The 27,998-nt window shown below is 48.9% G+C and overlaps 2 protein-coding genes and 1 pseudogene across 12 annotated transcripts; 2 read left to right on the plus strand and 1 right to left on the minus strand.

Moving 5' to 3' along the window:
- The first annotated feature begins 1,761 nt into the window (after window positions 1-1,761).
- Window positions 1,762-10,740, plus strand: TINF2 (TERF1 interacting nuclear factor 2). 8 transcript variants are annotated; one of them, XM_081886933.1, is made up of 11 exons: window positions 1,764-2,066; window positions 4,201-4,428; window positions 5,752-5,853; window positions 6,801-6,902; window positions 7,880-7,990; window positions 8,111-8,210; window positions 8,291-8,423; window positions 8,512-8,549; window positions 9,736-9,794; window positions 10,276-10,349; window positions 10,441-10,740. In XM_081886933.1, exons 1-11 carry the CDS (start codon window positions 1,896-1,898, stop codon window positions 10,481-10,483), a joined length of 1,161 nt encoding a protein of 386 aa, XP_081743059.1. In that variant the 5' UTR covers window positions 1,764-1,895; the 3' UTR covers window positions 10,484-10,740. The 8 variants fall into 8 exon arrangements, with proteins under 8 accessions (XP_081743063.1, XP_081743065.1, XP_081743062.1 ...); XM_081886932.1 differs by having other exon boundaries at window positions 1,767-2,066; window positions 9,733-9,794; XM_081886937.1 differs by lacking the exon at window positions 8,291-8,423 and having other exon boundaries at window positions 1,762-2,066.
- Window positions 4,941-5,397, plus strand: LOC309355887 (large ribosomal subunit protein eL28 pseudogene; annotated as a pseudogene). Its single transcript has one exon. The product of its transcript is annotated as a large ribosomal subunit protein eL28 pseudogene (transcript).
- On the minus strand, window positions 10,527-27,692 carry GMPR2 (guanosine monophosphate reductase 2). 3 transcript variants are annotated; one of them, XM_081886974.1, is made up of 10 exons: window positions 27,526-27,692; window positions 26,092-26,187; window positions 25,401-25,520; window positions 24,147-24,230; window positions 23,421-23,594; window positions 22,450-22,531; window positions 20,946-21,052; window positions 20,356-20,398; window positions 20,059-20,218; window positions 10,527-11,155 (listed from the first exon to the last, which is right to left on the minus strand). In XM_081886974.1, the coding sequence occupies exons 2-10, from the start codon at window positions 26,176-26,178 to the stop codon at window positions 10,960-10,962; spliced, it is 1,053 nt and encodes a 350-aa protein (XP_081743100.1). In that variant the 5' UTR covers window positions 26,179-26,187; window positions 27,526-27,692; the 3' UTR covers window positions 10,527-10,959. The 3 variants fall into 3 exon arrangements, with proteins under 3 accessions (XP_081743100.1, XP_081743101.1, XP_081743102.1); XM_081886975.1 differs by lacking the exon at window positions 27,526-27,692 and adding an exon at window positions 27,407-27,522; XM_081886976.1 differs by lacking the exon at window positions 27,526-27,692 and adding an exon at window positions 27,187-27,352.
- Between the last annotated feature and the right edge of the window lie 306 nt (window positions 27,693-27,998).

Raw genomic sequence — 27,998 nt, forward strand, 5'->3', positions numbered from 1 at the left:
CACAATATGACCAGTCCAACAAAGTTGATGTCGAGGGATCATCGCTTCAACACTGGTGATCTTTGCTTCTTCCAGTACACTGGCATTTGTTCGCCTGTCTTCCCAAGTGATGCGTACAATTTTTCGGAGGTACCGTTGATGGAATCTTTCGAGGAGTTGGAGATGGCGTTTATAAGTGGTCCATGTTTCACAAGCATACAGTAATTCACACCAGGCATGTGAATGGAGCCAAACATGGCCCTTTCAGGTATCCATTTGGGTCATTTCAGGAGGAATATAGGAGAATTAGGGAGCAACATGTAGGGACGCGGGTGGCGCTGTGGGTTAAACCACAGAGCCTAGGACTTGCCAATCAGAAGGTCAGCGGTTCGAATCTCCACGACAGGGTGAGCTCCCGTTGCTCGGTCCCAGCTCCTGCCTACCTAGCAGTTCAAAAGCACGTCAAAGTGCAAGTAGATAAATAGGTACCACTCCGGTGGGAAGGTAAACGGCGTTTACGGTGTGGAGTCTGTAACCTGAAGCGTATGTAACCCGAGGTACCACTGTACACAAAACGCAGCCTGCAACAAAGCAGTAACACTGGACCACACTGCAGGTGTTACTGGAAAAATCTGAGGGCTCCCTTGGACAAAAAGTAAAGACACCAACCAGAGTAAATTGAAGCAAATCAGCAGCCTGTAGGCTTGGTCTTTATTGAAGAAAGACTGTCGCCACAGGGTGCTCCCCTCACTTGCAGGTGAGAGGAAAGACCAAGAAGAATAGTGTGCAAGGTCTTATAAAAACTTTTGGAATTCCCATCCTGTAAGTCAAGCCCACCCCCAGAAACATCATGCATACATCACAGAAAGGAGGGGTTGAGGGAGGGGTGGTGGTGGTAACCTGAGTGTCCTGTCACCTGGCTGGTTCCCTTCTCTCCCCCTCCCCATGAGTCACTTCCAGGAGACAAAGGGGAGTTGGCAGTTTCCTGCCCCCAGAGGGAAGATCTGATCATTGTTCTTTGTTCCAGTCTGTGCTGAATCCACTCCCATATGCAAGTTCTTTGAGATCTTGATTGTCTTCTGTCTATGACCATCAGGGTTAGCATAGCAACTGGGCAGGGCTCCTGTGGATGTGCTGGTATGCTGAAGGGATTATGGCTGCCCTGTATCAAACCTTCCCCATTTTGTAGTCCTTCCTTCATGGAGTAAAATAAAAGTGGAACAGTGCAAATCCGATGTATGGTTGATTTTCTATGAATTTATAACAGAAGCGTAGCGTATGTAGTGTGTGAGTGTGTGTGAAGTTTGTACAAACTGAATGATGGGGGGGGGGGGTTTCCTGCTACAAGGTGAACTCCGATAAGGAACCAGGTGAACCTGTGATTTCCCTGTGAACCACCCTGAGATATTCCAAGAAAAGGCGCTATACAAATTAAATAAATAAATCACCAGTGATCCCGAAGCTGAGTGTGAGTGTGTGTGAAGTTTGTACAAACTGAATGATGGGGGGGGAGGTTCCTGCTACACAGGGTAGTTGTAGACTATATTCTTGCTCCCAGCACTGGTTCCCCAACGTGCAATATTAACCTCGGCCTACACTGCAGGGCTGGTGTGACACGCTAGGCCCCGCCCACCTCCACCTGGCCAGGTGGGCGCCCTGCTCTGAAATCTGCATAATCTCCTCTTTCGTCCCACCTCCTCGTTCCTGATTGGCTGCTGCTCTACGAGGCTGCGGTTCCTAGAATAACCGACAGGGGCCGCTGTGTGGCTCATTTTGAGCGGCGGCGGTGTGGAAACCGCGCGTCTCCAAGGTTTCCGCGGAACGCCAGCGGATGTGACGAAAGCGCCGGGGTGACGTCAGGCGCATCTCCATAGAAACGCGCCGGAAGCGCGGCGGGACATAAAAAAAAGACCGAAATGCCCGGGGTTAGCGGTAGAAGGAGACCCGAGCGAGCGCCGGAGCTTCGAAGCCGCTCGGGGTCCCGCAAAAGCGGAGAGGGAAGAGTTAAAAGGGCGCATGCGCAGCCGGAAGTGAAGCCGCCGGAAGCCCGGCCGGGGGCTCACGGTTGCCAAGGGCAACGAAGAAGGGTATGACGCTTGTTTATTGCGCTTCTGTCGCGCTTTTCACCCGCTGAGGGAGCTGAAGGGGGCCGGGACGGTTCTTCTGCCCCTGCTCACCCCACAATAACAACCCCGCGAGGTGGGCTGGGCCGAGGGGAAGTTGGCATGGAGGGCGGGAGAGGGGAAAGGGACCCCCGAGGGTCATCTAGCCCAACCCCCTGCGATGCAGGAACCGGCCAAGGAAGGAGAGGGCCCGCCACCTCCCGAGGGAGCCCCTTCCACTGTCTAATGGCTCTTAACTTTCAGGAAGGCGGAGAAAAGGAAGGTCCTCCGCCACACAGTTAACCTGCGGAACTCTCTCCCTCAGGAGGCAGCCATGGGTCATATTACATCAAATAAACAAGGAATATTCGGTTGGAGGGGGGGCCAGGAAACCTGGAATTACGTTCACATGTGGCGGGGGGTGTAAATACGTACAATTTTTCTGGCAAAAGGTGTTTAAGGAGATAACACACCAACTTGTCCTGGGCCTACTGCTCTTTGTAGATCTCTCTGAATCGAGGCTGTTGGTCATTGTTCTGCTTCCAGACCCTAAATCTCCCTTCCTAGAGAATTTAGACCGGCTCCCTCCTTGTTGTCTCTCTTCCATTGGCCTTTTTATTCCATCAGGCCTTTTTAAGGAAAGGGCAAGTGCTGCGATGGTTTTCTTGTTGTTACAATCAGCATTCTTAATTTATTTCTTTATATTGTCTTCATTCCATTAGTGTTGAATTAATTGTTAATGGCTAGCTTTTCTATGTATTTTGCTTTTTCTGTTTTGCCTGCTTTTTTGTATTTTTATCTGTAAACCGTCCTGAGTCTCAAACCGAGAAAAAGGCAGGGTATAAATACTACTACTACTACTACTAATAATAATAATAACAACAACAGGAATCACTGGGTTAAAGTCCAGAGGTAGTGTTACTGTTGATTTACGATGGGGTTGAAGGTTCACAGGCTAGGAAGAACTTGCTCACAAATTTATTGGCAGCTGCACAAATTGTGATAGCTAGGTTAATCTGCGGAACTCGCTCCCTCAGGAGGCAGCGATGGACACCAACCCAGGTGGTTTGAGAATGAGGTCGGGCAAATCGATGGCTTCCAATGTCTACTAGCCACTTTGCCTCTGCTCAGTCTCCACAGTCTGGGGCAGCTTCCTGATACCAGTTGCTGGAAAGCTCATGAGGGAGAGAGAGGCTCTTGGACTTCAGGTCCTGCTTCTTGGGCTAGAGCAGCCTCCGGCCTGATCCAGCTTCAGGGCTCTTCTTCTTACGTTCCTACGTCACCCAGGGAGCTTCATGGGCGAAGTGAAGATTTGAACCCTGGCCTCACAGGTCTTATCAGTCTAACACTGAACCCTACTACACGGTGGTGATGGTGGGGGCTGCCTTGTTCATTTGAGGAAGGGGCACACAAAATGGAGGTGTGGTGAGCAATGGAGTGGGAAGCAGCTGGGCAAATTAAGCCGGTGGGGTAAGAGGAGCCAAGTGGATGGAGCCTTATTCTGTGGAAGGGGTGGGGTCGGAAGGGGAGATGGGGCTGCTGCCTGAGTGCAGAGGAGACTAGGAAGCTGTAGGTGTAAGAAGCTAGGCCAGGAATAGTCTTTCTGAGTCCTGATTGTGGCATTTTTTTAATTTACAGTGGTACCTTGGGTTACATACGCTTCAGGTTACAGACTCCGCTAACCCAGAAATAGTACCTCGGGTTAAAAACTTTGCTTCAGGATGAGAACAGAAATCGTGCTCTGGCGGCGCAGCAGCAGCAGGAGGCCCCATTAGCTAAAGTGGTGCTTCAGGTTAAGAACAGACCTCTGGAACGAATTAAGTACTTAACCTGAGGTACCACTGTATTGCTATCTCAGCTTTTCCTCCAAGGAGCTCAAGATGGAGTACATTGCTCTCCCCACCTCTTCTTAATTTAATCCCCACAACAACCTTGTGAGGTGGATTTGGCTGCTGCAAGTGGTGTCCAAGGTCAACCCCAAAGATCCATGGCCGAGTGGGGATTTGAACCCTGGTCCGGCGCTCCATCCGCTACACCACGCTGTCTCTTGCAGTTGCCAACCTCCCGCTGTCGCTCGCTTCTTACTTTCCTACCATCCTTCTGCTTTTTCTCCCCTCAGGCGATGGCGGCCATGGTGGAGGATGAGGCAGAAGCGATAGGAGGGGCAGCCCCTGATCCCTGCACCGCGTTGCGGCTCGTGGCTGCTGCGGCCTGGCACGTGGTGCAGAAGCATCAAGTCCACGACTTCCCCCGCGTCCTGGCGCTGCTGGCAGCCGTGAAGGAGGCGGCACCTGACTTGGTGCACTTCCGGCACCATGCCAAGTTGCAGTTAGGCCTGGAGGCAAAGGTGGGTGTCAGGTCAACGCTTTTCGTGTGTGCAGATGTCACGCCGTGGCATTGGTGGGGTGAGGGGAGTTAAAAACGAAATAACCACTTTTCCGTTTCCGGCCGTCTCCACGAGAAGAAGGGTTCTGCAAGCAAGAATACTTATCGCAAAGTATTGGAAGACACAAGATCTACCCACCCTGGAAGAATGGCAGATGAAGGTGATGGACTATATGGAACTGGCGGAAATGACTGGCAGAATCCGAGACCAGGGAGAAGAGTTGGTGGAAGAAGATTGGAATAAATTTAAAGACTACTTAGATAAATACTGCAAAATTAAAGAATGTTAGAATGATGTCGGAATGAAGTTAAGTGGTTTTGGCAGTAATGTTATAAAGGAGTATGTAAAAATGGATTGTTATTAGGTGAGAATGTAAAGTTATAATACACTAAGGTAAAGGATTAAGATAAAAACAAGGAGGGAAAGGATTTGCTGAATTGACTAATTGAACTGGAATACAAAAAAGGGAGGTCTGCCCATCTGCAATGGATGATATTGCTCAACGGCTCGAGTTTCCTCATCAAAAGGAACAGGCAAATATATAGCATGGAACCAAACAACCTCAAAGCCCGCAACTCTTTCCGCTACAATGGACTGATTCATCGCAAGACTGTTGGGGTGGAACCTGCAGCTGATGGGAAGGGCATTGTTGTGGTCCTCAAGAAGCGTACAGGCCAGCAGAAGCCAGCCACCTCTTACGAGAAGATCACCATCAACAAAAATGCCCGTGCCACTCTTAGCAGCCTCCGCCACATCATCTGCAAGAACAACTACCGCAAAGCGCTGCGCATGGCTGCTCTGCGTTGTGCCAGTGCAATTCTGCGCAGCCAGAAGCCGGTGGTGGTGAAGAAGAAGCGAACTCGGGCTACAAAGGCTACATAAAACAGTTGTCAGATTATCCAATAAAGGATTAGAACCAGGAAAAAAAAACCGAAATAACCAGAGTGTTTTTTCTTTTATCTACCACTTGACTTGGGGTGAGACGCTTCAAAGCAGTTCACAAAAAGAATAAAACAATAAAAGTATCAGTAAAAAAACCAGCTTAAAGCACATGTCAACATTATAAATATCTGGGTAGGCTGGCCTAAACAAAGACGAGTCAAGTGAAGGCGCCAGCTTAAGGTCCATATGTCTCAGTAGCCTGGTCAGTCTTTGCTGGTTTTCACTTATTATTGCCAAATGGTTCTTTGATCCTTTCCTCCCACCCCTGTCCCACACGTTGTCCCAGGTCACCATAGAGGAGGTCAGCTCCCTTGACTTTCCTTTTTTCCCCTCTTGCACCAGGTGATCATGAACATGCTTCAGGAGCAGCAGCCAAATGGGAAGATATACGACGCTCTAGATACGTTCTTTCCAGAGGGGGAGACTCAGCCCCACACCAAAGCTGTGAGTGTCTGCATATATGTTCAGCAGAGACAGACTCCCCTCCCACCGTGCGTCCTTCCCTGCCATGCTCCTAGAATGCCCACTTTTCATTAAAGAGCAGCCATCCCTGCAGTTGGTCCCTTACCTTTCCCGCCCTGACCTGGCCACAGTGATCTATGCAACGGTCGCCTCCAGGCTTGACTACTGTAATTTGCTCTACGCGGGGCTGCCCTTGAAGCTGTCCCAGAAACTCCAGCGGGTGCAGAATGCTGCAGCAAGGCTCCTCACGGGGTCTCTACCATGGGAGCATATTCACCCAGTGCTGGCTCCCGGTGGAGTACAGGGTCAGATTTAAGGTGCTGGTTTTGACCTTTAAAGCCCTTCACGGCCAAGGACCCTCGTACCTACGGGACTGCCTCTCCCGGTATGCCCCACGGAGGACCTTAAGGTCCATAGCAACACCTTAGAGCTCCCGGGCACTAAGGAAGTCAGATTAGCCTCAACCAGAGCCAGGGCCTTTTCAGCACTGACTCTGACCTGGTGGAACGCTCTGCCTCATGATACAGATTTCTTTCCGCAGGGCCTGTAAGACAGAGTTGTTCCGCCTGGCCTTTGGATTGGAATCAAATTGATCCACTTCCCCTCTTTCCTCTTTCCTTCTGTGATGGAACTCCTATTTGGGGCCTTCCCTGGCTTTGTCTGGCCCATGTAGGACCAGTCTAAATAGTTGGCCGTGGTGAAGATTTGACCTTTTCATTCCCAAAAAGTTTTTGATTTGAGTTTCTATTGAAATGAGGCTGCATGTTAATGTTGTATTTTAATCTTGTTTTTAAGTTGTATCTTAATCAATTGTTTTATATCTGGGGTTAGCCGCCCTGAGGTCTTTGCTGGGGAGGGCAGGGTATAAATAAAATTTATTATTATTATTTATTATTATTACTGTGGCCATCTCTTCCTTTCACCCCCAGACGCCTCAGGACCTGGAGATGGTGCGGGTGGCTCAGGAGAATTTCCGGGATCTGGTGTTTGGGTTGCTGAGTGACCGCAGGGAGAGGGAGAAGTATGTGCAGGTGAGGCTGGGGGGCGAAGTTGAGAGCAGGCTGGCATGCACTTGAACAATGCAAGTTTGGTTGTGGGTTTGCTATCTGTGTTGGGCAGAAGTCGGGACAGAAGGGACAAGCTCAATAGTTCCTCCAGACACTATGATCCAGGAAGGATCATTTTCTGTGGCAGCTCCTAAATAAGACAGCTTCTGGCAAATGCTGAAAACGCCATACCTATTCACCCTGGTTTTTTTTTGACATTTGAGGGTCTATTTCCTTTTTTATTATTACTATTATTATTGATTTTAATTCGTTTTGCTGCATCAAAACATTAAAACAAACAAAAGAAACACACATAACACATACACACAAAAAAGAAGTGCATAAAAAAGAGAAATAATAATAACGAAAACAAAAGAAAAAACATCTCCTAACGTAAGATACCAACAAATTAACTTACATTTACTAAATAACACACAACACTGATTGACTTCCCTTCATCTCGGTTTCAGAATTGAGGGTCTATTTCCAAGACCCATCTTGTTTTTGTGATTGCAATCTGATTAAGCTGTTCATACGGTGCTCTGGTTGCTGTAACATGCCCTGGGACCTTGGGGTGAAGGGAGGGTTAACAAAGACGATGGTGATGATAGAATGAGACATGCTTTGCATACAGAACATCTTACATTTGATCGGGGCATCTTCAGTTAAGTTGAGAGATCATGGAAAATATTTTTTTCTACCCAAGAGCTGCTTCAGGGATAAGGAACATCTGGCCTCCCAACTCCCATCAGCCCCAGCTACATGGTCCATGATCAGGGATACTGATCCCAGTGCCACGATTTCTGCAGGGCCCCACGGGCTCCCCACCCAGTAACAGAAAATGCTGGGGCAGGTGGATGCAAACGGACAGTCTCATAGAAGGCAGGTCCCTATTCTGAAGACGGGTGTTGGAATAGATCCGCTGTTTCAGCTACAAACATCCTTGGATTTTTGCCTTTTAGGAGCACCTGGAAAAGGATTACGGAGAAGCCTTTATGCAGGTGGTTGAAGAGCTCTTTCACGATTACCTGTGGCAACTGGAGAAAACCCTTCCTGAGCCCCATTTGCAGCAGGTACCAGGCAGCAGTAGCAGTGGGGCATGGGCTAGAACCAAGCGGTGGAGAGGGCCCCGTGGCAGGGCACAGGCTTTATGGGCACGCCCTAGCCCTCACTTTTGCCTCCCCCCTCCCCAGCTGCTGGACGCCGCCTGCCTCCAAGGGCCGAGCGGGACTCCCCAGCCGGACTCCAGCATCCTCTCGTGCTACCTCTCCGCCATGGGGCACCAGACCGCAGGTAGGTAACGAAGGCATTTGGCTTGCTTGGCCTTCCTTCCCTGTGTCTCCTTTGTCTGCAACCTCTTACCCTTCTTCCAGGATTACCTATGCACCCACCTTCTCCCCGCCTGTCAAGCACCCTAGTTCACAGTGAGGAGGAGGGGGAACATAGGACACTTGAGCCCTCCCAGGCGCACACATACAGGAGTAGTTCGCCCTGCGCCCAGGAACAGTAAGTGTCTTCCTGTCCTCCTCCTCATTTCCCCGATTCCCCTGGCCCTAAACAGCTTGTTCCATCTTCTTTTCTCTCCTTCCTTTAGGGATTCCCCCAGACGTCGACTGGGCAACCAGGGAATGGGTAGGTAATCCTGCTTCTATCAATCTCTCCCCACTATGTGGGCAAGTACAATTCAGGGAACTGAATGTATTTTTTATCCCAAATGGTTTACTCCAGCCTCCCTGCCTTGGTAACCTTACACTGGGCTACAGGTCCCACCAGCCCCAGCCAGGGATTGTCATAATACAAAAGCAGCTGGAGGGCATCAGCTGAAGAAAAACCACATGAAGACTCACTGGGGGGGGGGGGTTCCAGCGTTTGGATTTTTTGCAGGACAAATGTCTGGGTTTTACAGTAGAAAGCAGGGTTGGCCAACCAGGTTTTGAGGGCTGGCTGTTTTCCCTCCTCCGTGAGATGCCTGTCCCCTGCTCCCCAAATCACCCCGCTTTTTCCAGTTCTGTGTTTCAGTCTCCCGTTTCCAGGAACATCTCTCCAGGAAGGGAGTGTATCAGGAGCAGACAGGGTGGAGGGGCTGTGGCGTGGCGTAGGTTTGGAATGACCAGGGTTAGAGGAGCTCAGCAGGGACCTCACTTTCCCCACTACCACCCTCCCCCGCCCCTTGCTAACTGCAGGGCCCTGACCTAATTGTTACGATATAGAAGCAATGCAGCTGCCAGCTGCTAGCTTGAAAACAAAACATGACGGAATGTTAGGACTGTTCTGTGGGAAACAGAGGGGCAGTCAATTCACAGTGCGAAGCACCGGAATTAGCTCAGAGTGTAATATGAGCTCTTCCGCTTGTTCCTGTACAGGAAGTGCAGGAAGTGTTTGCTACTAGACTGCTGGAGTTTGAAGAGAGCAGTCATGCTTTTTGTAATGCTGCAAAGACAGAAATAAAGGCATGAAAATACGTTTCTGTCTATCTCTTTCCCCTGCCGGGGGGGGCAGGAAAGAGGGGGGTGTTCTTCTCACGCTGAGAAGGATCGCCTATTGTGACCTAGCCTGGATCTTGCTGGGGAATGCAGCCAGGGAGGTCAACAGGGGATCAAGCCGGGTGCCTGGGAGAGTTGCCAGTTTCTCCTGATATGGGCTTGATTTCCGACACTAATGGGCCTGCCCCCAATTTCCAAAGGAGGGTAGAAAAATCCCGAGATGCCACCGCGTTCTCCTTGCATGGACCCGGGGAGAAGACGCAGCCCCGGCTATGCAGGGGAGCAGCGAAGGATGTGCCCAGTACCCACAACCCCTTCCGTTCTCTTTCTAGAAGAAGTCGAGGATATTGTCCTGGATTCAAGCAGTGACGGATGCGGTTCCCCTTTCGTCAAGGTGAGGAACGAGATACTCAGCATGCCATGGGGGAGCACAGTTTGAGAGTGCAGGAGGTCAGGCCAGGCCCTTGGCTGGTGAGTGTTGAAGGAACAGCAGTGGGGCTTCTCTGAAACCTTTGGCTCAGCCCCGTAATCCCCCCATCCCTGCCTGGAGCAGCCAGCTGGGGCTGATGGGACTTGTAGTACAAAACCGAGGGCCCTCAGTTGCGAAAGGCTGCTGTGCTGTAACTGTAAGCAAGCTCAAGCATGTGCAACTGAAACAGCAGCATCTTGCTTTGCTGTTCCTTGTCAGATTTTAGATTGCAAGCTCCTCAGGGCAGGGACCTAGCGCTCTGCAAAACACCGTGTGCACTGCTATTTAAATAAGGCTGGTGGAGATGGGTTGAGGGTGTCCCTTCTTGAGCTTGAAGAGGAGGTGTGCCGGTATGATTTGAAGGGGCTCAGCAGCCAAGACCTCTTCTCCCTTTCTCCTCCAACAGGGAGACTACCAGTGCACCAGGCACAACACCCTCATCCCCACGTTGCAGCAGTACCTTAGCAACACCAGGAATCAGTGAGTGGCTGCCCACCCACCCCCTCCCTTGCCTAGGAAGGTGTTCTTTGCCGCACCTTAACCTCTTTCTCGCCTCCTTCCCTTCCTCCAGGTGCGCTAGTTCTTCAGGCTCAGCAACACCCCACCTAACATGACATCCGCCCCGTTGGTCTCCTCTTCCAAACATGCCGGCACAAAGACATTTTCCGAGCTTTATTTTTGGTTTCGGCAAACGGTGCAAAAGTTTCTGGCGCTGTTCCACTGTTGTCTTTCCCAACCCGTCTTTGGCCCGGCCCACGAAAAACGCCTCCCCTGCTCCCTTTCGAGTTTGGTCTCGGGAAGGAAAGACGCAAATTGTGCAGCGCAGAAGCGGGACTGGCGTACAAATACTGGAATAAAATAATTACACAGACGCACGTCTCCTTTCTACTCACAAGAGGAGGGCGGTCTGCCTATACTGGACTGAGCGAGGAATGCAGTGGAGGGGAGTAAGGAGTGCCAGCCTGGCGTCGGGCACGGGGTGGATTTGGTCAGCGCCAGGCCTGGTGCTTGTAAACCTGCCAGCGCTCCACCTGTGCAAATACTCCCACTGGAGTGGCCCGGGAGCGGTCGCTGTCTCGTCGGGCAGAGGTCAGGGTTGGCTGGCCTCGCCGAAGATGGGGTTGGCTTGCTGGGTGACCCGGATGAAGGTGGTCCTGCGGCTGAGCTCCTTCAGCTTGGCAGCCCCCACGTACGTGCAGGTGGAGCGGATGCCGCCCATGATGTCCCGCAAGGTGTGCTCCACATCGCCCTTGAATGGCACTTGCACCACCTTGCCCTCAGATGCCCTGCAGGAGGAAGAGAGAGATATTAGCAGCTGGGCAGGGACTGTCCAGCTCCCCCTCCTCGTACAGTGGTACCTCGCAAGACGAATGCCTCGTAAGATGAAAAACGCGCAAGACGAAAGAGTTTTTGGTTTTTTGAGTTGCTTCGCAAGACGAATTTCCCTATGGGCTTGCTTCGCAAGACAAAAACGTTCAATGCATTCCTATGGGAATCCGTGCTTCGCAAGATGAAAAAACTCGCAGAACGAATTAATTTCGTCTTGCGAGGTACCACTGTACATTTAGCAGGTAGAAGAATAGGAGGAGTTTGGATTTGATATCCTGCTTTATCACCACCCGAAGGAGTCTCAACGCGGCTGACATTCTCCTTTCCCTTCCTCCCCCACAACAAACACTCTGTGAGGTGAGTGAGGCTGAGAGACTTCAGAGAAGCGTGACTGGCCCAAGGTCACCCAGCAGCTGCATGTGGAGGAGCGGAGACGCGAACCCGGTTCCCCAGATTACGAGACCACCGCTCTTAACCACAACACCACACTGGCTCTATTACTGGAGCTGCAGAGAAGCTCTAGGCCCCAGCTTCATCCAGCCATTTGGGGGGAACCATCCCTCCCTCTCTTCCCAGGCTTGACATTCAAGCTGGGACTTGAACGTGCTCACAAATCCTCCTTTGCTTGAACCTTCAACACCATAACCTTTACTAGAATTATGGGAGAGTTTGTGTGGCTAGAGAGGCAAAGAGGCATCTTTCCCCATCATTCCACTTCCTGCATTTCATTCTTTGATTCTGTGAGAAGCAGCTCCCTTCATCTCTTGCTACTGGCCATGCTTGCTGTGGCTGATAGGAGCTGCCAGAGTTTTCCCCACTCATGCGTCACAGCAAGGATGTTGCCACAGCAACTTGAGCCATGATGACAAGACTCCTTGCCTTCCCTGCTTTTCCACCTGATGACTGCCTCCCCAGATCTTGTGAGGTTTCCTGGCTGACCTTTCCCTTTGCCTCACAAAAGCTGTCCTGTGCTCTGTTACTGACATGCCCTTGCCTGGCTCTTAAGCTATCAGATTTCCACCCAAGAGACTACAATTGTGCTTTTGTCCCCTCTACAGTCGTACCTTGGTTCTCAAACAGAATGCATTCCGGGAGTCCGACTCCTGGAACCATTTTTAAACCAAGGTGCGGCTTCCAGTTGGCTGCAGGAGTGTCCTGCAGCCAGTCGGAAGCTGCACCGGATGTTCGGCTTCCAAAAATAAATTGAATAAATTGAATGAATAAATTTATTACGGTCATAGACCAGAAAAAACATAAAAAGCAACAATAGTTTACAAAGGGAATAATGGTGTCAATTCAAAATTGTAAAATTATACATAAAAGCAATACACATATGCACACACACACACACACACACACACATATGCACTACAGTATATGTATAGACTTAAAAAAATGGGGGGGCTTGTCCAGGGGTCAAGTCTTTTACTTTTTTACAGCTAATGCCCTCCGCTTGATCGCAGCCGCAGAAAATTTGGCGACTTTCAGTGTTACTTCTGGGTTTTTATCTCCTAGTAGGATTTTCAGCCGCTGAGATTCAGATCGACCTGGAAATTTCTGAACGATAGGGGAGATAAACAGTGACCTAATATCCCCGTAAAGGTCGCAGTGTAACAACACATGTGAAGCCGTTTCCACCTCTTTCAGACCACATGGGCAAACTCGTTCAGCATAGGGTGTGCCCTCGTATCTGCCCTTTAGTAAGGCAGATGGCAGTACATCAAATCTGGTAAGGGTAAACGCCCGCCTGTATTTTGCGATTTGTAGATCCAGCAAATATGGTGTTAGATTAAACCCTTTTCCATAATCTTGGATAGCTGGATATTTATCTATCTTGCTCATATGGTCCTGAAGCTCTACATCTCCTATTCGCTGGCTCACCATCCTTTTAGCCTTTTCAAAACCTGAGGCTATAAGTTCTTGTGGGGAAAGCCCCAGGCCCTTCAATTTTTCATAAAGCGACAATCTCCATTTAGACTGGAACGGGTCTAGTAGAGTCAATGGAGCCACTCCCACTGGGAAAAATATGAGTTTTAGCCAGAAGTGAATCTTCAGGATCCATATCCTGGCATTAATAGGGAGTTGACCTACCTCCAGCCTGATGGCTGTGTTGGAGACACAGGTAGGTAACCCTAGTAGGGAGCGGTAAAATTTAGTTTGTACAGATTCCAGGGACTTGAGTTTTTGACAATTAAATATCTTGGTGCCATACATCAATTGTGGAAGTATTTTTGCAACAAAGACCTGGGAGGCAGCAGGAACATATTGACCTCCTTTTCTGTAAAAGAATCTTATGATAGCTCTGGAAGATCTTTGCGCATTTACAATGGAGTTCTTAATCTGATGGCACCAAGATCCCTTCTCATCAAAAATTATTCCAAGATATCTAAAAGATGTTACTTGCTCAATAGGTTGGTTATTAATTTTCCATTTATGTCGGAGTTTTCTCTTGGAGAACACCATAATTTTTGATTTAGTGTAATTTATTATTAGGTGTTCAGCTTCGCAATACTCTGTAAGAGCTCGTAAAAGTTTTCTTAGACCCACACAAGAGAAGGAAATAAGTGCCGCATCATCTGCGTACAAAAGGACTGGGATTGGTATATTATTTAGGTTTGGGGGATGAGTACTTGCTTCCTCCATCTTTCCGACTAAGAAGTTTATATAGAAGTTAAATAGAATAGGGGCAAGAACACAGCCTTGCTTGACACCATGGAAACTTTGGATTTCCTTTGATAGGTTCCCATAACGGTCGCATCTAACACGGATCCGAGTATTTTCATGTAGTCTATGGATAAGAAGCAAAAGACGTCTATCGATGTTTGTGGCATTTAATTTTTCCCAAAGTCTGTGCCGGGGTATCAAATCGAAAGCTGATTTGAAATCTATAAAGGCTACATAGAGGGAGCCTCCTTTCTTTGAGGTGTATTTCTCCACTAGATGTTGCAATACCAGTCCTTGGTCTAGAGTTGATCTATGTGCCCTGAAACCAGCCTGGGCTTCCTTTAGGAAGTGCTCCTGTTCCAGCCAGTCCGCAAACTTTTCACGTAAGTGAGTTGCATAAAGTTTGCTAATGATGCTTAAGAGACTGATTGGTCTGTAATTGGCTGGATCAAGTTTACAGCCTTTCTTGAATATGGGAACGATAATTGCCAATCCCCAGTCCTCTGGTATTATTGCTGTTTGATCTATGCTGGTGAATAGGGTGGCAAGGACTGGGGCCCACCAGTCAATATTGGCTTTGAGAAGCTCAGGAGCGATATTATCTGCTCCCGGGGCTTTTCTGTGTTTGAGTGCCTGAATAAGTCTCCTGATCTCCGCAACCGACACCGGAGGCCACTCATCACCTGCCGCACACTGTATTAGTGGCTGTGTCAAAGGCAGAGCTGAATATGAAGATTGGAAAAATGCCTCCCAAGTCCCTGCAGGTATAGTATACTCCACTTCTGAGGAGGTAGATCGCACTCCATTTGCTACCAGTCTCCAGAAGGTGGCCGAATCTCTCTCTCTGGATGCATCTATTAGGCATTTCCATTCTCTTTTCTGTGCCAGGATTTTTTTGTTTTTGATCAAGATTTTATAATTTCGTTTATCTTCAAACCAGACCGTGGGGAGTTGGGGTAAATTGGCAGATCTATAATTCTTGTATTTTTTCAGTAAGTTTAGCTTCATGTCCTGACATTCTTGATCAAACCAGGGTTTGGAGTTTTTATATACTGAGGATTGCCTACTTGACCTGTTCCTTTTTTCCTTCAGGGAATCTTGAAGGAGTGAAATTAACTCCTGAAATAAATTTATCTTTAATTCATGGCTTGAGGAAGTTATAAGGTTTTCTCTCTTAGTGAGGAATTCCTTTGAGCATAGCCTACTTGAAATTTCCTTATGCAGTTCATCTGTCCATCTGATACGAGAATATCTGAGCTCCAAAGCTGTAGGGCTCGAATGTTCGATTTTCTCAGCGCAGGATAAATCCTTTCCCGCAGCTACGAGTGCACTTAATGGCAGATGGTCACTGTCTAAGCGCTCCTCCACTTTGCATTCCAGAACTTTGTTTTGAAGATCATACGACACGATTATATAATCAATTGTGGAGGCACCATTGTTAGATATAAATGTGAATTCTCCGACCTTCTCCCCCTCTGTACGGCCATTTAGTATAACCAAGTCCAACTTGTTGACCAAGTGTAATAGGCATAAGCCGGCATAATTGCAGCCTTTATCCTTTGAGATTCTAGCTGGTATTGAGTGGGCTTCCTCTATAATGGGGGCTGTTTCATGGAAATGGGCATACAAAGCCTCATCAGATTGTCCAGTTCTGGCATTTAGGTCGCCTGCCACCACTACAGAGGCATCAGGAAATTGATTTGATAGTTTGTCAAGATACTGTTCTAACTGAGCCCAAGTATTTCTTATCAGTCTTTTCTCTCTTTGTGGGGGTAGGTATACGTTAATCAGCAGCAAGCTGTGGGTTCTCCACTGTACTTGCACAGCTGTGGTCTAGTGGGTCTAGTTTTTTAAATATGGCCCTTAGCCTTGTTGAGATTAAAGTAACTAACCCACCTTTAACTCGCCCCCCTCTAGTACTTAAAAGACCTGGGAGGGAGAACGCAGAAAAGCCATTTAACTCCACTTCACTTGTGCTCCAGGTCTCCTGGAGAAACACAATGTCATGTCTCTGGATATATTTAGCAAAGGATTGGTCAGAAACCCTCTTTTGCCAACCTGCAATATTCCAAGTTAGCAAGGCAAGGTTGCACGTTGTCTTGCCAAAAGTTGATCTTAGTCAATTTGCCTTTGAAAGATTTTTAGGGCCTATCTTTTTATCTATTGGTTGAATTTCGTTCATTTTGGCAATGTCCATAGATGTATTATCGCCCAGGTACTCAATGGTATCAATTGAAGGGTGCAGCGTGCTAACATTAGTGATCAGTACTCCTTTTTTTGGCGAATCTACCTTGAGGTGTTCTATTTGACTGATACCAAGTTCATCCTCATCCAGGTATCTCATGCTGGTCCAAGAGCGCGTTGTGGTTGTCATAGGGATGGTTTCCTTCTTAGATGGTAGATTGTTGCTGTCCCTTACGCACTGTGTTAGATCTGTTGCTGTCAGGTTTATCTCTGCAGCTGCAGAGGTATTATAAAGGTAGTCTTTCATGGTTGCCATAGGGATGGTTTCCTTCTTAGATGGTAGTTTATCCCTTGCGCACTGTGTTAGATCTGTTGTTAACAGGTTTATCTCTGCAGTTGCAGAGGTATTATAAGAGTAATCTTTCATGGGGTCTGTCTTGGCTTTTTCAGAGAGGTTCTCTTTCTTTAATTGGTCCGTTGCCGGTTCTTTCTCTCTTACTTTTTCCTGAGCATTCATCTCTGTTAGTTTATTTCTAAGGGTCTCCAATCTTCTCAAGATCTCAGATTGGGCAAGGAAAGGCAACAATCCAAACTGATTTATTAATGCCTTTTCTTCTGGATAGAAGTTATCCGTCCCCTCATTAGGCAGTCTCATCTCCTGTCTTAGTTTCAAGGACCCTTGCTCAGTATGTTCCAGTTTGTCTTTGCGAGTTCCTAAGAGGGATGGTGGAACGCCAGACTCTTCGAATAGGCGGGTCACCAACAGGCCAGCCCTCTGGAGCCTGTCCCTCTTGTCCAAGATTTGTTTAGTTACCGACCAGTCCTTAAAGGTCACCACGACTCTGTTTTGGGCCTTATCAAAAGGAAGAAATTTCACGCTAACAATATTTTCTGCTGGAATAAGGCCTCTGATGACTAAGTCAATTTTCTTAAGTATATAAATTCTCTGTTGTGCAGGTGTGGAAAGGCCTCCATGCTTGAAGAGAGGGAGGAGGACTAGTTTATGTTTAATTAAAATTAAGTTCTGGCTCTTTTGTGCTCCCTTCTGGGGAGTTTCTTGCTTTGGGTCTGGAGTTTTCTTTAGTTTGCCACTAGGGGGCAGCGATTGTTTTACTTGCCTTGGAGGGCTAGCCACCTGACGTTTATTTAAAATGTTTGGGCTTTGACTCTTATTTGGCGTTGTTATGCTGGGGTTCTTTGTGCTTGAGTTCTCCAAAATCTTGAATAACTTTGAGAAGTTCATTTTCCCCGTGCAGGAGGGCAGCTTAGCCTTTCGGCCTATCTTCACATTCTTCGGCTTCTTCTTATGCATTGGTCTCTTTCCCTTTAAGGAAGGTTTCCTAGTGGCCAGTACTTTCCCTTGGACTAGTTTGGCTCTGCTTGTTTTCCTTTCTTTGATGTTGGGCTGGATTTTATTTCCATTTGGCTTATTGCTGGCTTCTTTGTGAAAGTGGCAGTCCTCTTTCCTCCTGATTAGTTCAATCAGGGAGGTGAGCAAACCCAAACATTCTGAAAGAAAGTTTTTAATTGGCCCCAGTTCTTTAATTAGCTGAGTTTGATGTTCTTCCAACAGATCTTTGTACAACCCTGTCATTATGTAATTAAAACTGCCCAGATCTGGATGTCGAGCTCTTGTGTCGTTTAGCCACTCCTCCACCTCGATCGGGGCAGGAGACCCCCCCTTTCCTCCAAGCATAGATTGATGAGTGGGTTCCCCTGACCTAGCTTCTGGGTTTCCCAGTTGAGGCTCCTGTTCCGGTCGGGCCTCAAGGGCTGTATTTTCTGTAGTAGCCTGCTTTAACTCGGTTGCCAGGTCGACTCCTTTTCCTCCACCACCCTCTGCTTCCATGCCCCTTCCGAACGAGGTACGGTCGACAGACCATTCGTGCAAATGCAGGGTCTCTGTGTTTTTATTTCCTTTTATTTCTTCTTCTTTTGGTTTAAAATAATATGGAATTTTTGCCTGCTTTTTCTTTGGGGCAGGGGGTTCAACAGCTTGTACTTGAGCTAAAGGAATCCCCAGTTCTTTGTAATTCTGTCTTGTAAGTACCATTTGAGTTATCTTCTCTAGCCGTGTGCTAGGACCTTATTCAAAAGGAGCTCAGAGGTTGGAATTTGCCTCAGATAGCCTCAAAATAGCACTCAAATAGCCTCAAAATAGCACTGGATGGCCTTGGAAGATTTGAATAGCTTCCGCGGGATACAAAGGGCAGATAGAAAAAGGAAAAAAGAAGCTCCGGAGGGGAGAGGAGAAAGGGGAGGTTTAAAATACCTCCTGGTAGCTCCCGGATTCTTTATCAGGCTAAACTTTGATTTTTCCGAGTGTCTTTCTGTATTGTTGTTATTATTCTATAAAAAGCTCCTACTCACTCTGTTGAGGCTCACAGAAGACTTACTGCCGGCGCCAGTGAGGGCGATCTGGCTGCGACATCTGTCACCCCATTGATCGCCAGGGTTGATTCGGCTGATCTGGCTGGCTAGGCGGGTGTCCCCTTCCTCCTTCACCGCTCCATGTGCGTCCCTCCCGAAGCTGCGCGCTCGGTGGAAGAGGACGACCATCCCAGATAGAAGGAGTGTACCATTCTTTGGTCAAGGGTATACGATAGCTGCGCTCCCCTGCTAGAACCTCCAAACAAGCTCGCTTCCAAAAATAGTTCGGAAACCGGAACACACCCAGGTTTCGATCGGGAGCCGATTTGTTTGGGAGCCGAGGTGTTTGAGATCCAAGGTATGACTGTACTTCAGATGCTCAGGCATGAGGGTTGATACTTATGTAGCACCTGCCCGCAAGGAAGAGGTATTGGCAGACTCTCCCTGGCAGAAATAGGAAAAATCTGGAGTGGGGAAATGTTCCACAGCTCACCACCATTTTGTGGGCCATAGCTACCAAGGAGGACTGAATGTGCTCGGCGGCTGCAGAACATTGGCTGATTTTTATTTTGGGAAATTTATATACCAGGTGATCGTAAACAAAAAACCACGGTGTTTTACAAAACGAATAAAGTCATTGGTAAAAACAGCTATTCTAAACATTCAAAAGCTAATTAAAATCAACAATAAAAACATATTAAAAACTCACATCAACGTTCTGCATACCCTGCGAGGCTTGCCTAAACATAAATGTGTTCAGCAGGTGCCAAAAAGACTACAGTGGAGGCAGCTGCCTTTTGTTCAAGAGGCAGGGAGTTCCAAAGATCCTATGCAGGTGTTAACGTGGTACCTGTAGCAGTGCCGATTCTGCTGACAGAAGTGGTTGAGTGGGCGTAACACTTTTTTTGTTTTAATATTGTCTTGGCAGCCCCCAAGAGTGGCTGGGGCAACCCAGTCAGATTGCTGGCGTCTAAGGAATAAATTACCGTATTTTTCGCTCTATAGGATGCACTTTTTCCCTCCTAAAAAGCAAGGGAAAATGTGTGTGTGTCCTATGGAGCGAATGCAGGGGGGAGGCAGGCGGGAAAAGCCCCCAAGAACCGCACACAAGCTCCATGCGCTCTTGCGGGCTTTTCCCCAGGAGGGAGAAGGGACTGACTGGCCTCATCAGTCCCTTCTCCCACCTCGTAGAAAAGCCCACAGGAGCCACGCACCCTTTAAAGAGCACGCAGCTTCTGCGGGCTTTTGCGGGAGGTGGGGGAATTTCCCCACCTCCTAGAAAAGCCAGCGGAAGCCGCACAGCCCCTTTAAAGAGCGCACGGCTTCTGCGGGAGGTGGGGCAATTCCCCCACCTCCCGTAAAAGCAGGAAGAAGGTCTGGGAGAAGCGTACAGGATGCCTGCATCCTGTCCGCTGCTCCCAGAGCTGGGGGGTGGAAATTATATTTTTTTCCCTTGATTTCCCCCTCTGAAAACTAGGTGCGCCCTATGGTCAGGTGCGCCCTATGGAGCGAAAAATACGGTATTTATCTTATTGCCCTAGAATCAGAGTGCTTTACTCTGCAACATTTTACACAGAGTAGTGAATGTGAGTAACGGAAGAGGGAAAGGAGAGAGCACGAACTCTCATTTCTGCCACCGTACCTGTACTCTGCCACGCCCCCGGCGTACTTCTGCATGGCTACCTCTGAGCTCATGCCGTAAAACAGTTTGTACTGTTTGCCTTCCTTCTCAATGAGCTCCCCGCCAGATTCGGTGTGTCCTGCCAGCATCCCCCCCAGCATGACGAAGTCCGCGCCGGCACCTGCACCCACAACAAAATTGGGAGGCGTGTGAGACAGGCGTCTTTAGCTGCGAGACCCTGAGAACCTCTTCGGGTTCTGCCGCCACCCCGACAGTTAGACCCAGGAAAGTTGGAAGGACGGGATTTTTAATTTTTACCAAAAGCCTTTGCAACGTCTCCCGGGCAGCTGCAGCCTCCGTCCTGCAGGAGAGAGGGCGGAAGGACAATCTCGGCATTCCTCGTTCAGTCTCCCTATGGCTGCCATCCCAAGCGCCTGCCTTCTCTTAGCAAAAGGCTTGGGCAAGCCTTTAGTCCTCATGACTGGGAAGCCCTATGCTTAGAGGTCGGAACCAGCGGCGCAGCTGTCCTAGAGTTCTTAAACCGGATCAAACCCTCTGCAGCGGTCAGGGCTGCCCTCCCAAGACCCCCTGTAAAATGGCGGCCAATTGAGGGGGCAGGGAAATGGAACGCTCGCCGTACGGACAGGAAAATGTGGGGTTTGCCTGGATGCTTTCTCGTGCCACTGGGAAGAGAAAAAGTTTGATCCCAGGACAGATTTTTGAAACAGGCCCCACAGGTGCTGCTAAGACTCCAGCTCCTTCAGCCCCCGCCAATACAGCCACAGGCAGGAATGATGGGAATTCAAGAACAATGGGTGTGCAGAGCTCCAAAGGGGCTCCGGCATAGTTAAGGCGCCTGCGATCCCTTTGCCCACAGGAGCTGGCATGGGAGGAGACGGCCGTCTCACCGAGATGATGTGTCCATTGAGGCCATGGGCGGCGTCGGCACATTCCATGACAGCGCTGAGCTGGGGGTAGCCGACCCCCGTCTTCTTCCGCGTGGTACAAACCGAGCCTGGGAGGAGACAAGGCCAAGTGGTTTATATATATAATTTTTATTAACTTTTCTGTTTTGCAGTTTAAAATACTCATTTTATATCCTTAAGATACCAACGACTTCCCTTCTCTTTCTATGGCTCATTTTACAGATCATAAATCGCTGCATATTTTACAAAAACTATACCAATCAGTATTCCGTTATTGCATCCATCAAAACTTATTTACACTGTTGAATTTATATTAATGCTGCCAGCGTTTTCAGCTGTGAACAATTATTTCCCATCTATTCAATAAACGTTTTCCAATCTTCTCTAAACGTATGTTCTTCTTGTTCTCTTATTCTATATGTTAAATCTGCAAGCTGTGCATATTCTGTCAGCTTAAGTTGCCATTCTTCTTTAGTTGGGACCTCGCTCGTTTTCCATCTTTGGGCTAATGAAACATGGGCTGCAGTTGTAGCATACATAAATAACCTTTTTTGACACCTGGGAATTTCAGTCTGAATTATCCCGAACAGAAAGGACTCTGGGGTTTTTTTGGGGGGGGGGGTAAACTTTGAGGGGGGACAGTGCTTTTCTCCCCAATTCATTATGGATCACTTCCCAATACATTTTTACCCTTTGCAAGTGGTTTAACCTAGCCAGCCTGCCGTTTCAGAGGGACGGAGAGGGTTGGGGCAGGACAGGACTTGAAAGACCTCCTGTCTTCCCTCGATTGAGATTCGACATGTGCCCCCACTCCCAGGACAGATGGCCACCCAGGCTCTGTTTAAAAAAGAGCACCATTTAAAAGGTATGGTTGAGGCAGTTGGGTGTGTTTAGTCTGGAAAAGAGGAGACTGGGGAGAGAGATGATGGATATCTTCAAATACCGTATTTTTCGCTCTATAAGACGCATCAGACCACAAGACGCACCTAGTTTTTGGAGGAGGAAAACAGGAAAAAAAATATTCCGAATCTCAGAAGCCAGAACAGCAAGAGGGATCGCTGCGCAGTGAAAGCAGCAATCCCTCTTGCTGTTCTGGCTTCTGGGATAGCTGCACAGCCTGCATTCGCTCCATAAGACGCACACACATTTTCCCTTTTTAGAAGGGAAAAAGTGAGTCTTATAGAGCAAAAAATACGGTATATCAAGGGCTATCACATGGAAGATGGGGCAAGCATGTTTTCTCCCACTCTGGAGGTAGAACCCAAACCAATGACACAGGAGGGGGCGATCCTGATAAAGATCTAGCTAGTGGGGTCAGAAAGATTCTCCGCACCTGCCCTAAAGGACCACTTCTGCCTATCAACGTATCCAAACCTTAAGAGCATAATCAGTGAATAAATAAGGGTCCCTTTAGTTTAACACAAGACTCCTGCCATAACCCCAAGATGGATGGAACCCCAAAGTTCACCCATCCTTCTCCACTTACCTGGGCCAATCCCCACTTTGATTATATCAGCTCCTGATAAGATGAGCTCTTCCACCATCTCCCCTGTCACCACATTCCCAGCCTGGTGAAGAGAGAAAAAAGTCTTGACTTGTAGGACCAAAGAACCTGGCTTGGCTGAAACATGCAATGGTAGGATATATGGGTGAAATTCTGAAGGCTCCAAGACAAAGGCTACAGCATGGTGTGGAAATAATGTGAGGGATGTGGAAAAAATAGAGGGACGTGGTGAGAAAACACAGCTAGCCTTGCCATATACAGTGGTACCTCGGGTTACATACGCTTCAGGTTACAGACTCCGCTAACCCAGAAATAGTGCTTCAGGTTAAGAACTTTGCTTCAGGATGAGAACAGAAATCAGGCAGCCTCAGCGCGGTAGCAGCAGGAGGCCTCATTAGCTAAAGTGGTCTTCAGGTTAAGAACAGTTTCAGGTTAAGAATGCACCTCCGGAACGAATTAAATATGTAACCAGAGGTACCACTGTAGTCCTATAGGATGGTATCTTGGGTTACAGATGCTTCAGGTTACAGATGCTTCAGGTTACAGATGCTTCAGGTTACAGATGCTTCAGGTTACAGACTCCGCTAACCCAGAAACAGTAACTCAGGTTAAGAACTTTGATTCAGGGTGAGAACAGAAATCATGCTCCGGAGGCAGGCCCCATTAGCTAAAGTGGTACCTCAGGTTAAGAACAGTTTCAGGTTAAGAACGGACCTCCAGAATGAATTAAATCCTTAACCCGAGGTACCACTGTATGTTCTGGTAACCTCCCATCTTGACTACTGCAATACACTCCACTTAGGGCTACCCTTGAAGACTGTCCAGACGTGGCAGAAATATTGGGAGTAAAATAAATAAGGAAGAGCCTTGCAGGATTGGGCTGAAGGCCCATCAAGTCCTTACAGGGGCAAAGTGGATGCTGCAAAGGGAAGCCCAAGAAAGGTGAAACGTACAATGATGGTGTGATCCGGAAACCGCTTGCGCACGTCCTTTAGGAACTGGACAAAGTGCTCTGAGTATCCATTTGCCACGTCCAGGCAGATGTAGCGCACCTGCGGCACCGTCTCCAGGATCTGTTCCAGCTGCTCAAAGTCGGAGGGGCCGGTGCCTGAACTGGCTGCCACGTTCTGGGGAGAAGCACCAGAACAGATTGTAAAGAACTAGGCAGGGAGGAGACAGGATTGCCCTATTCCCCAGGGCAAGGTGGCGCTGTGGGTTAAACCACAGAGCCTAGGACTTGCTGATCAGAAGGTTAGCGGTTCGAATCCCCACGACGGGGTGAGCTCCCGTTGCTCAGTCCCTGCTCCTGCCAACCTAGCAGTTCGAAAGCACGTCAAAGTGCAAGTAGATAAATAAGTACTGCTCCGGTGGGAAGGTAAATGGCATTTCCGTGCGCTGCTCTGGTTTCTCCAGAAGCGGCTTAGTCATGCTGGCCACATGACCCGGAAGCTGTACGCCGGCTCCCTCGGCCAATAAAGCGAGATGAGCGCCGCAACCCCAGAGTCAGTCATGACTGGACCTAATGGTCAGGGGTCCCTTTACACTTAGGCAGGGAGGAGACGGAATTGCCCTATTCCCCAGGGCAATTTGAGACTTCAGGGCGACTCAATGGATGACCCAGGAGAGGAGCTAATGTCAGGTGGCCTGAAGCCCAAGCGAGGGTGACAACATTGACTCACCAGCAGGCATTCTGGGTTCTCTGCTGCAAACGCTTTCCACTGGTCCAGACTGTAGTGTTTGTGGATAGTGGTGAAGAGAGAGAACTGGGAAGAGAGATGGAGGGGAAACAGACACTGAGAAAAGCAAGAAAACAGCCCTAGAGCAGGCATCCTTCTACTCTGGGTGTTACTGAGACTACAACTCCCATCATCCAGTCAGCTTGGGCCAATGGTCAGGGATGGTGGGAGTAGGAGTCCAGCATCTTCTGGGGGGCACCCAAGCCTGGAAAACATTGCCCTGCAGGTACCACGAAATGGGGATCAGGTATTACATTTCCCGTCTTCCCTCTAACCACCTTTACTGCTGATCAGGTTGTTACCGGAAAAATTGCTCCCTTGGACAAAAAGTAAAGACACCAACCAGAGTAAATTGGAGCAAATCAGCAGCCTGTAGGCTTGGCCTTTATTGACTTGGTCGCAACAGGGTGCTCCCCTCACTTGCAGGTGAGAGGAAAGACCAAGAAGAATAGTGTGCAAGGTCTTATAAAAACTTTTGAAATTCCCATCCTGTAGGTCAAGCCCACCCCCAGAAACATCATGCATACATTACAGAAAGGAGGGGTTGAGGGAGGAGTTGTGGTGGTAACCTGAGTGTCCTGTAACCTGGCTGATTCCCTTCTCCCCCCTCCCCATGAGTCACTTCCAGGAGACAAAGGGGAGTTGGTAGTTTCCTGCCCCCAGAGGGAAGATCTGATCCACTCCCATATGGAAGTTCTTTGTGATCTTGATTGTCTTCTGTCTAGGACCATCAGGGTTGGCATAGCAACTGGGCAGGGCTCCTGTGGATGTGCTGGGATGGTGAAGGGATTATGGCTGCCCTGTATCAAACCTTCCCCATTTTGTAGTCCTTCCTTCATGGAGTAAAATAAAAGAAGAACAGTGCAAATCCGATGCATGGTTGATTTTCTATGAATTTATAACAGAAGCGTAGCGTATGTAGTGTGTGAGTGTGTGTGAAGTTTGTACAAACTGAATGATGGGGGGGGGGGTTCCTGCTACAAGGTGAACTCCGATAAGGATCTAGGTGAACCTGTGATTTCCCTGTGAACCACCCTGAGATATTCCAAGGAAAGGCGCTATACAAATTAAATAAATAAATAACCAGTGATCCCGAAGCTGAACACCTTGCCAGGGCTAGCAGGGAGCAGCACCTCTGTCGAAGCAGGAAGCCCTTGCAGCACGCAGGTGACCAGGCCGCTTCGACAGCCACCGTACCTTGCAAAGGACCTTGGCCATCTCAAAAGTGCCCACCGTGTCCATGTTGGCAGCAATGATGGGGATCCCTGTGTACGTCTGCTTGGAGTTGCGGAATATGAAGGACCTCATGAGATCCACCTGGAAGGGAAGGAAACCAAGATAAAAGGTATAGGGCTGCAAGAGCGATATGGCCTGGGAGTCACTGCTCCTAACTTCTGAGGTGTCACATGGAGATAGAAACTAGTGTCTCCCAGTAGGGAGCAGCAGGAGGGGCACCTGTTTCTCCCATCTTCTGTTGTGGCTTAAACCAAACGTCCTGTAGTACTCGCCCGTCAGGCAGCAATCTAATAAATCGATGATTCAGCTTAAGCTTTACCTGTGGAAAGTGTTGTCCCTGATATCCCCAGTCCTCAGGATGGAGGACTGGGATGCAAATATCAGGTCCAGGCTAAGCATGAAGTGTGAGGATGCCGATGTCTTTTATTTAAAAAGGTTACTAGCCCTCATGGCTTCAAAGCAAACACCTGTAACGTGACCCTGTGACAGGGAAGTGCCCCTAAGCCGGTTCCAGTCAGCAAGTCCAGCCAGTGAGGGAAGGGCTTCAAATATCAAATGGTCTCCATTTAAACGTCCTGGCTCCATTCTGTGTCCCACACTTATGTCTCAGCAAACTGTAACATACAGGAAGGCATCAAAGCAGCATTCTCACCTCACTACGAGACTTGAGCGTGCTCCGTTTCGGCCTCAAGAGGACATCTTTGAAGTCTAACTTAATGTCATTGTCGATGTGTGGCATCTTCGACCCCTTGGGAGGAAAGCAAAAAGGTCACACTCTGGGACACCAGGCAGAAAATCCTAGCCTATTCAACCTAAGCACAACTGTAGAACAAACTCTTATTGGTAGCGTTGTCTGTTTAAGAGACACATTTTTTTTCAAAGCCAATTTTGTCCATATTGAAACTGAAAATGAAAAGACTTTCCTATAGCAACCAGTAGTGGTTTTGGGCATTAAAACACAAGTTATCTTACAGGCTGTGACTTGCATTGCTTCCACAAACCACGGCTTGCTAACACTAACAGCCGTTCATGACCTCTGCTTCTGCTTCAGTTTCTCGCAATGATTCCACGCATGCCACTCTGTGAAAAAACACTAGGCACATTGTATCTCTGTTCTGCACATCTTCTCTGAGCCTCTGGTCCCCAGTTGTTTGTCAAACTACAACTCCATCTCCACCACCTCTTAGACCCTACCTCTTGGACTTCCAATACCATTAACGATTAAGACACCCCACGACAGACTTTAGACCTGCCGCATTAAAACCTCAACCATTGTCTCCCTCTATGGGCTTGTCACCAATCTTCAAGGCCTTGACGAATCTCGTCCCGAGCTGAGGCATTCAAACCTATCAGCAGCTCTTATCACCAAGGGAAGCAGAGACGATTACAGTGGTACCTCTGGTTACATACTTAATTCATTCCGGAGGTCTGTTCTTAACCTGAAACTGTTCTTAACCTGAAGCACCACTTTAGCTAACGGGGCCACCTGCTGCCACCACCGCGTGATTTCTGTTCTCATCCTGAAGCAAAGTTCTTAACCCGAGGTACTATTTCTGGGTTAGCGGAGTCTGTAACCTGAAGCGTATGTAACCCGAGGTACCACTGTACATGCTTTTGCAAAGACTTTGCACCTCATATCTTTCTTTATCGCGCCGGTTCCAGGAACTCCACCCCATATCCTAATGCTATAAATGGTCAGCAAGTTTTGAAAGGGACGCACTTCCAGGGAAGCGTCCGTATGACTGACCCCAGCGTTTGTGCAGGCCTGCGGGGCGGCCGACTCTCTCGAAACCAGTGGGGCGCCCCTGCCAGCATCCTGGGACAGGGGCGCAGATGACACAGAGCCATTAAACCCACCCCCTGGCCCCTCCCCCACCAATGCACTGCCATGTTAGCAGGACTCATGCTAACTCCGCATCGCTGCCCCGGACCCCAACCCCGCTCAGAGCGAAGGGGGCGCGGTTCACATCACGAATGTGGGGTTTGTTTGGGGGGGACAAGTCTGAGGGGCCGGGTTGAGCCCTACTTCCGGTTCACCCTTGGGCGCCCCCCCATCAGCACCGCGCGCACTTCCGGTTTCGGCTACCCGAGCTCAGAAGGCAGGAGTCAGCGCGAGGCTCTTTTCCACAACGGCGAGGTTCCAACCGGCTTCTCACGGCTCGACCACGCCCCCCTTCCCTCCTGGTCCTTCTGAACCTCATCGGCGCACTGCCTTGTGGACCTTGTAGTCTTCTTCCCTCACTGCTATAACAGCGCAGAGCGGTCACCGGACTGCAACTCCCACAAACCAACGCGCCTGGAACCGCTCTCGGGAAACGTTTGCCCCCCGCCTGCGTGCGTGCGCGCGGCGGCGGCGAATCTCGCGAGAGCCAATCAAGAGAGGGGAAAAGATGGCTACTCCCAGCGGGCGGGGCAACGGCGGAGATGGGTTTCTGCCGCAGTGCCTGACGGGAGATGTAGTCCGAATGAATTGAAGGCGGGGAGCGCGAAGCAGAAGTGAATGGCTGCAGAGCAATTAGGCAAGGCTGGAATTATAGTCCCGCCCATTAAAGCGACGGC

This window comes from Podarcis melisellensis (genome assembly GCF_964234715.1).
Source record: "Podarcis melisellensis genome assembly, chromosome: 13".
Taxonomy (NCBI): domain Eukaryota; kingdom Metazoa; phylum Chordata; class Lepidosauria; order Squamata; family Lacertidae; genus Podarcis; species Podarcis melisellensis.

What these genes read in the sequence shown, in the direction of transcription:
- TINF2 (XM_081886932.1), top strand. Translation starts at nt 1,896, where the DNA reads ATGCCCGGGGTTAGCGGTAGAAGGAGACCCGAGCGAGCGCCGGAGCTT. An exon ending in AGAGGGAGAAGTATGTGCAG is followed by an intron (nt 6,903 to 7,879) that starts GTGAGGCTGGGG and finishes TTTGCCTTTTAG; the next exon opens with GAGCACCTGGAAAAGGATTA. An exon ending in CTGAGCCCCATTTGCAGCAG is followed by an intron (nt 7,991 to 8,110) that starts GTACCAGGCAGC and finishes CCCCCTCCCCAG; the next exon opens with CTGCTGGACGCCGCCTGCCT.
- GMPR2 (XM_081886974.1), bottom strand. Translation starts at nt 26,178, where the DNA reads ATGCCACACATCGACAATGACATTAAGTTAGACTTCAAAGATGTCCTC. An exon ending in CAAAGTGGGGATTGGCCCAG is followed by an intron (nt 21,053 to 22,449) that starts GTAAGTGGAGAA and finishes GTCTCCTCCCAG; the next exon opens with GCTCGGTTTGTACCACGCGG. An exon ending in TCAATGGACACATCATCTCG is followed by an intron (nt 20,399 to 20,945) that starts GTGAGACGGCCG and finishes TCTCTCCTGCAG; the next exon opens with GACGGAGGCTGCAGCTGCCC.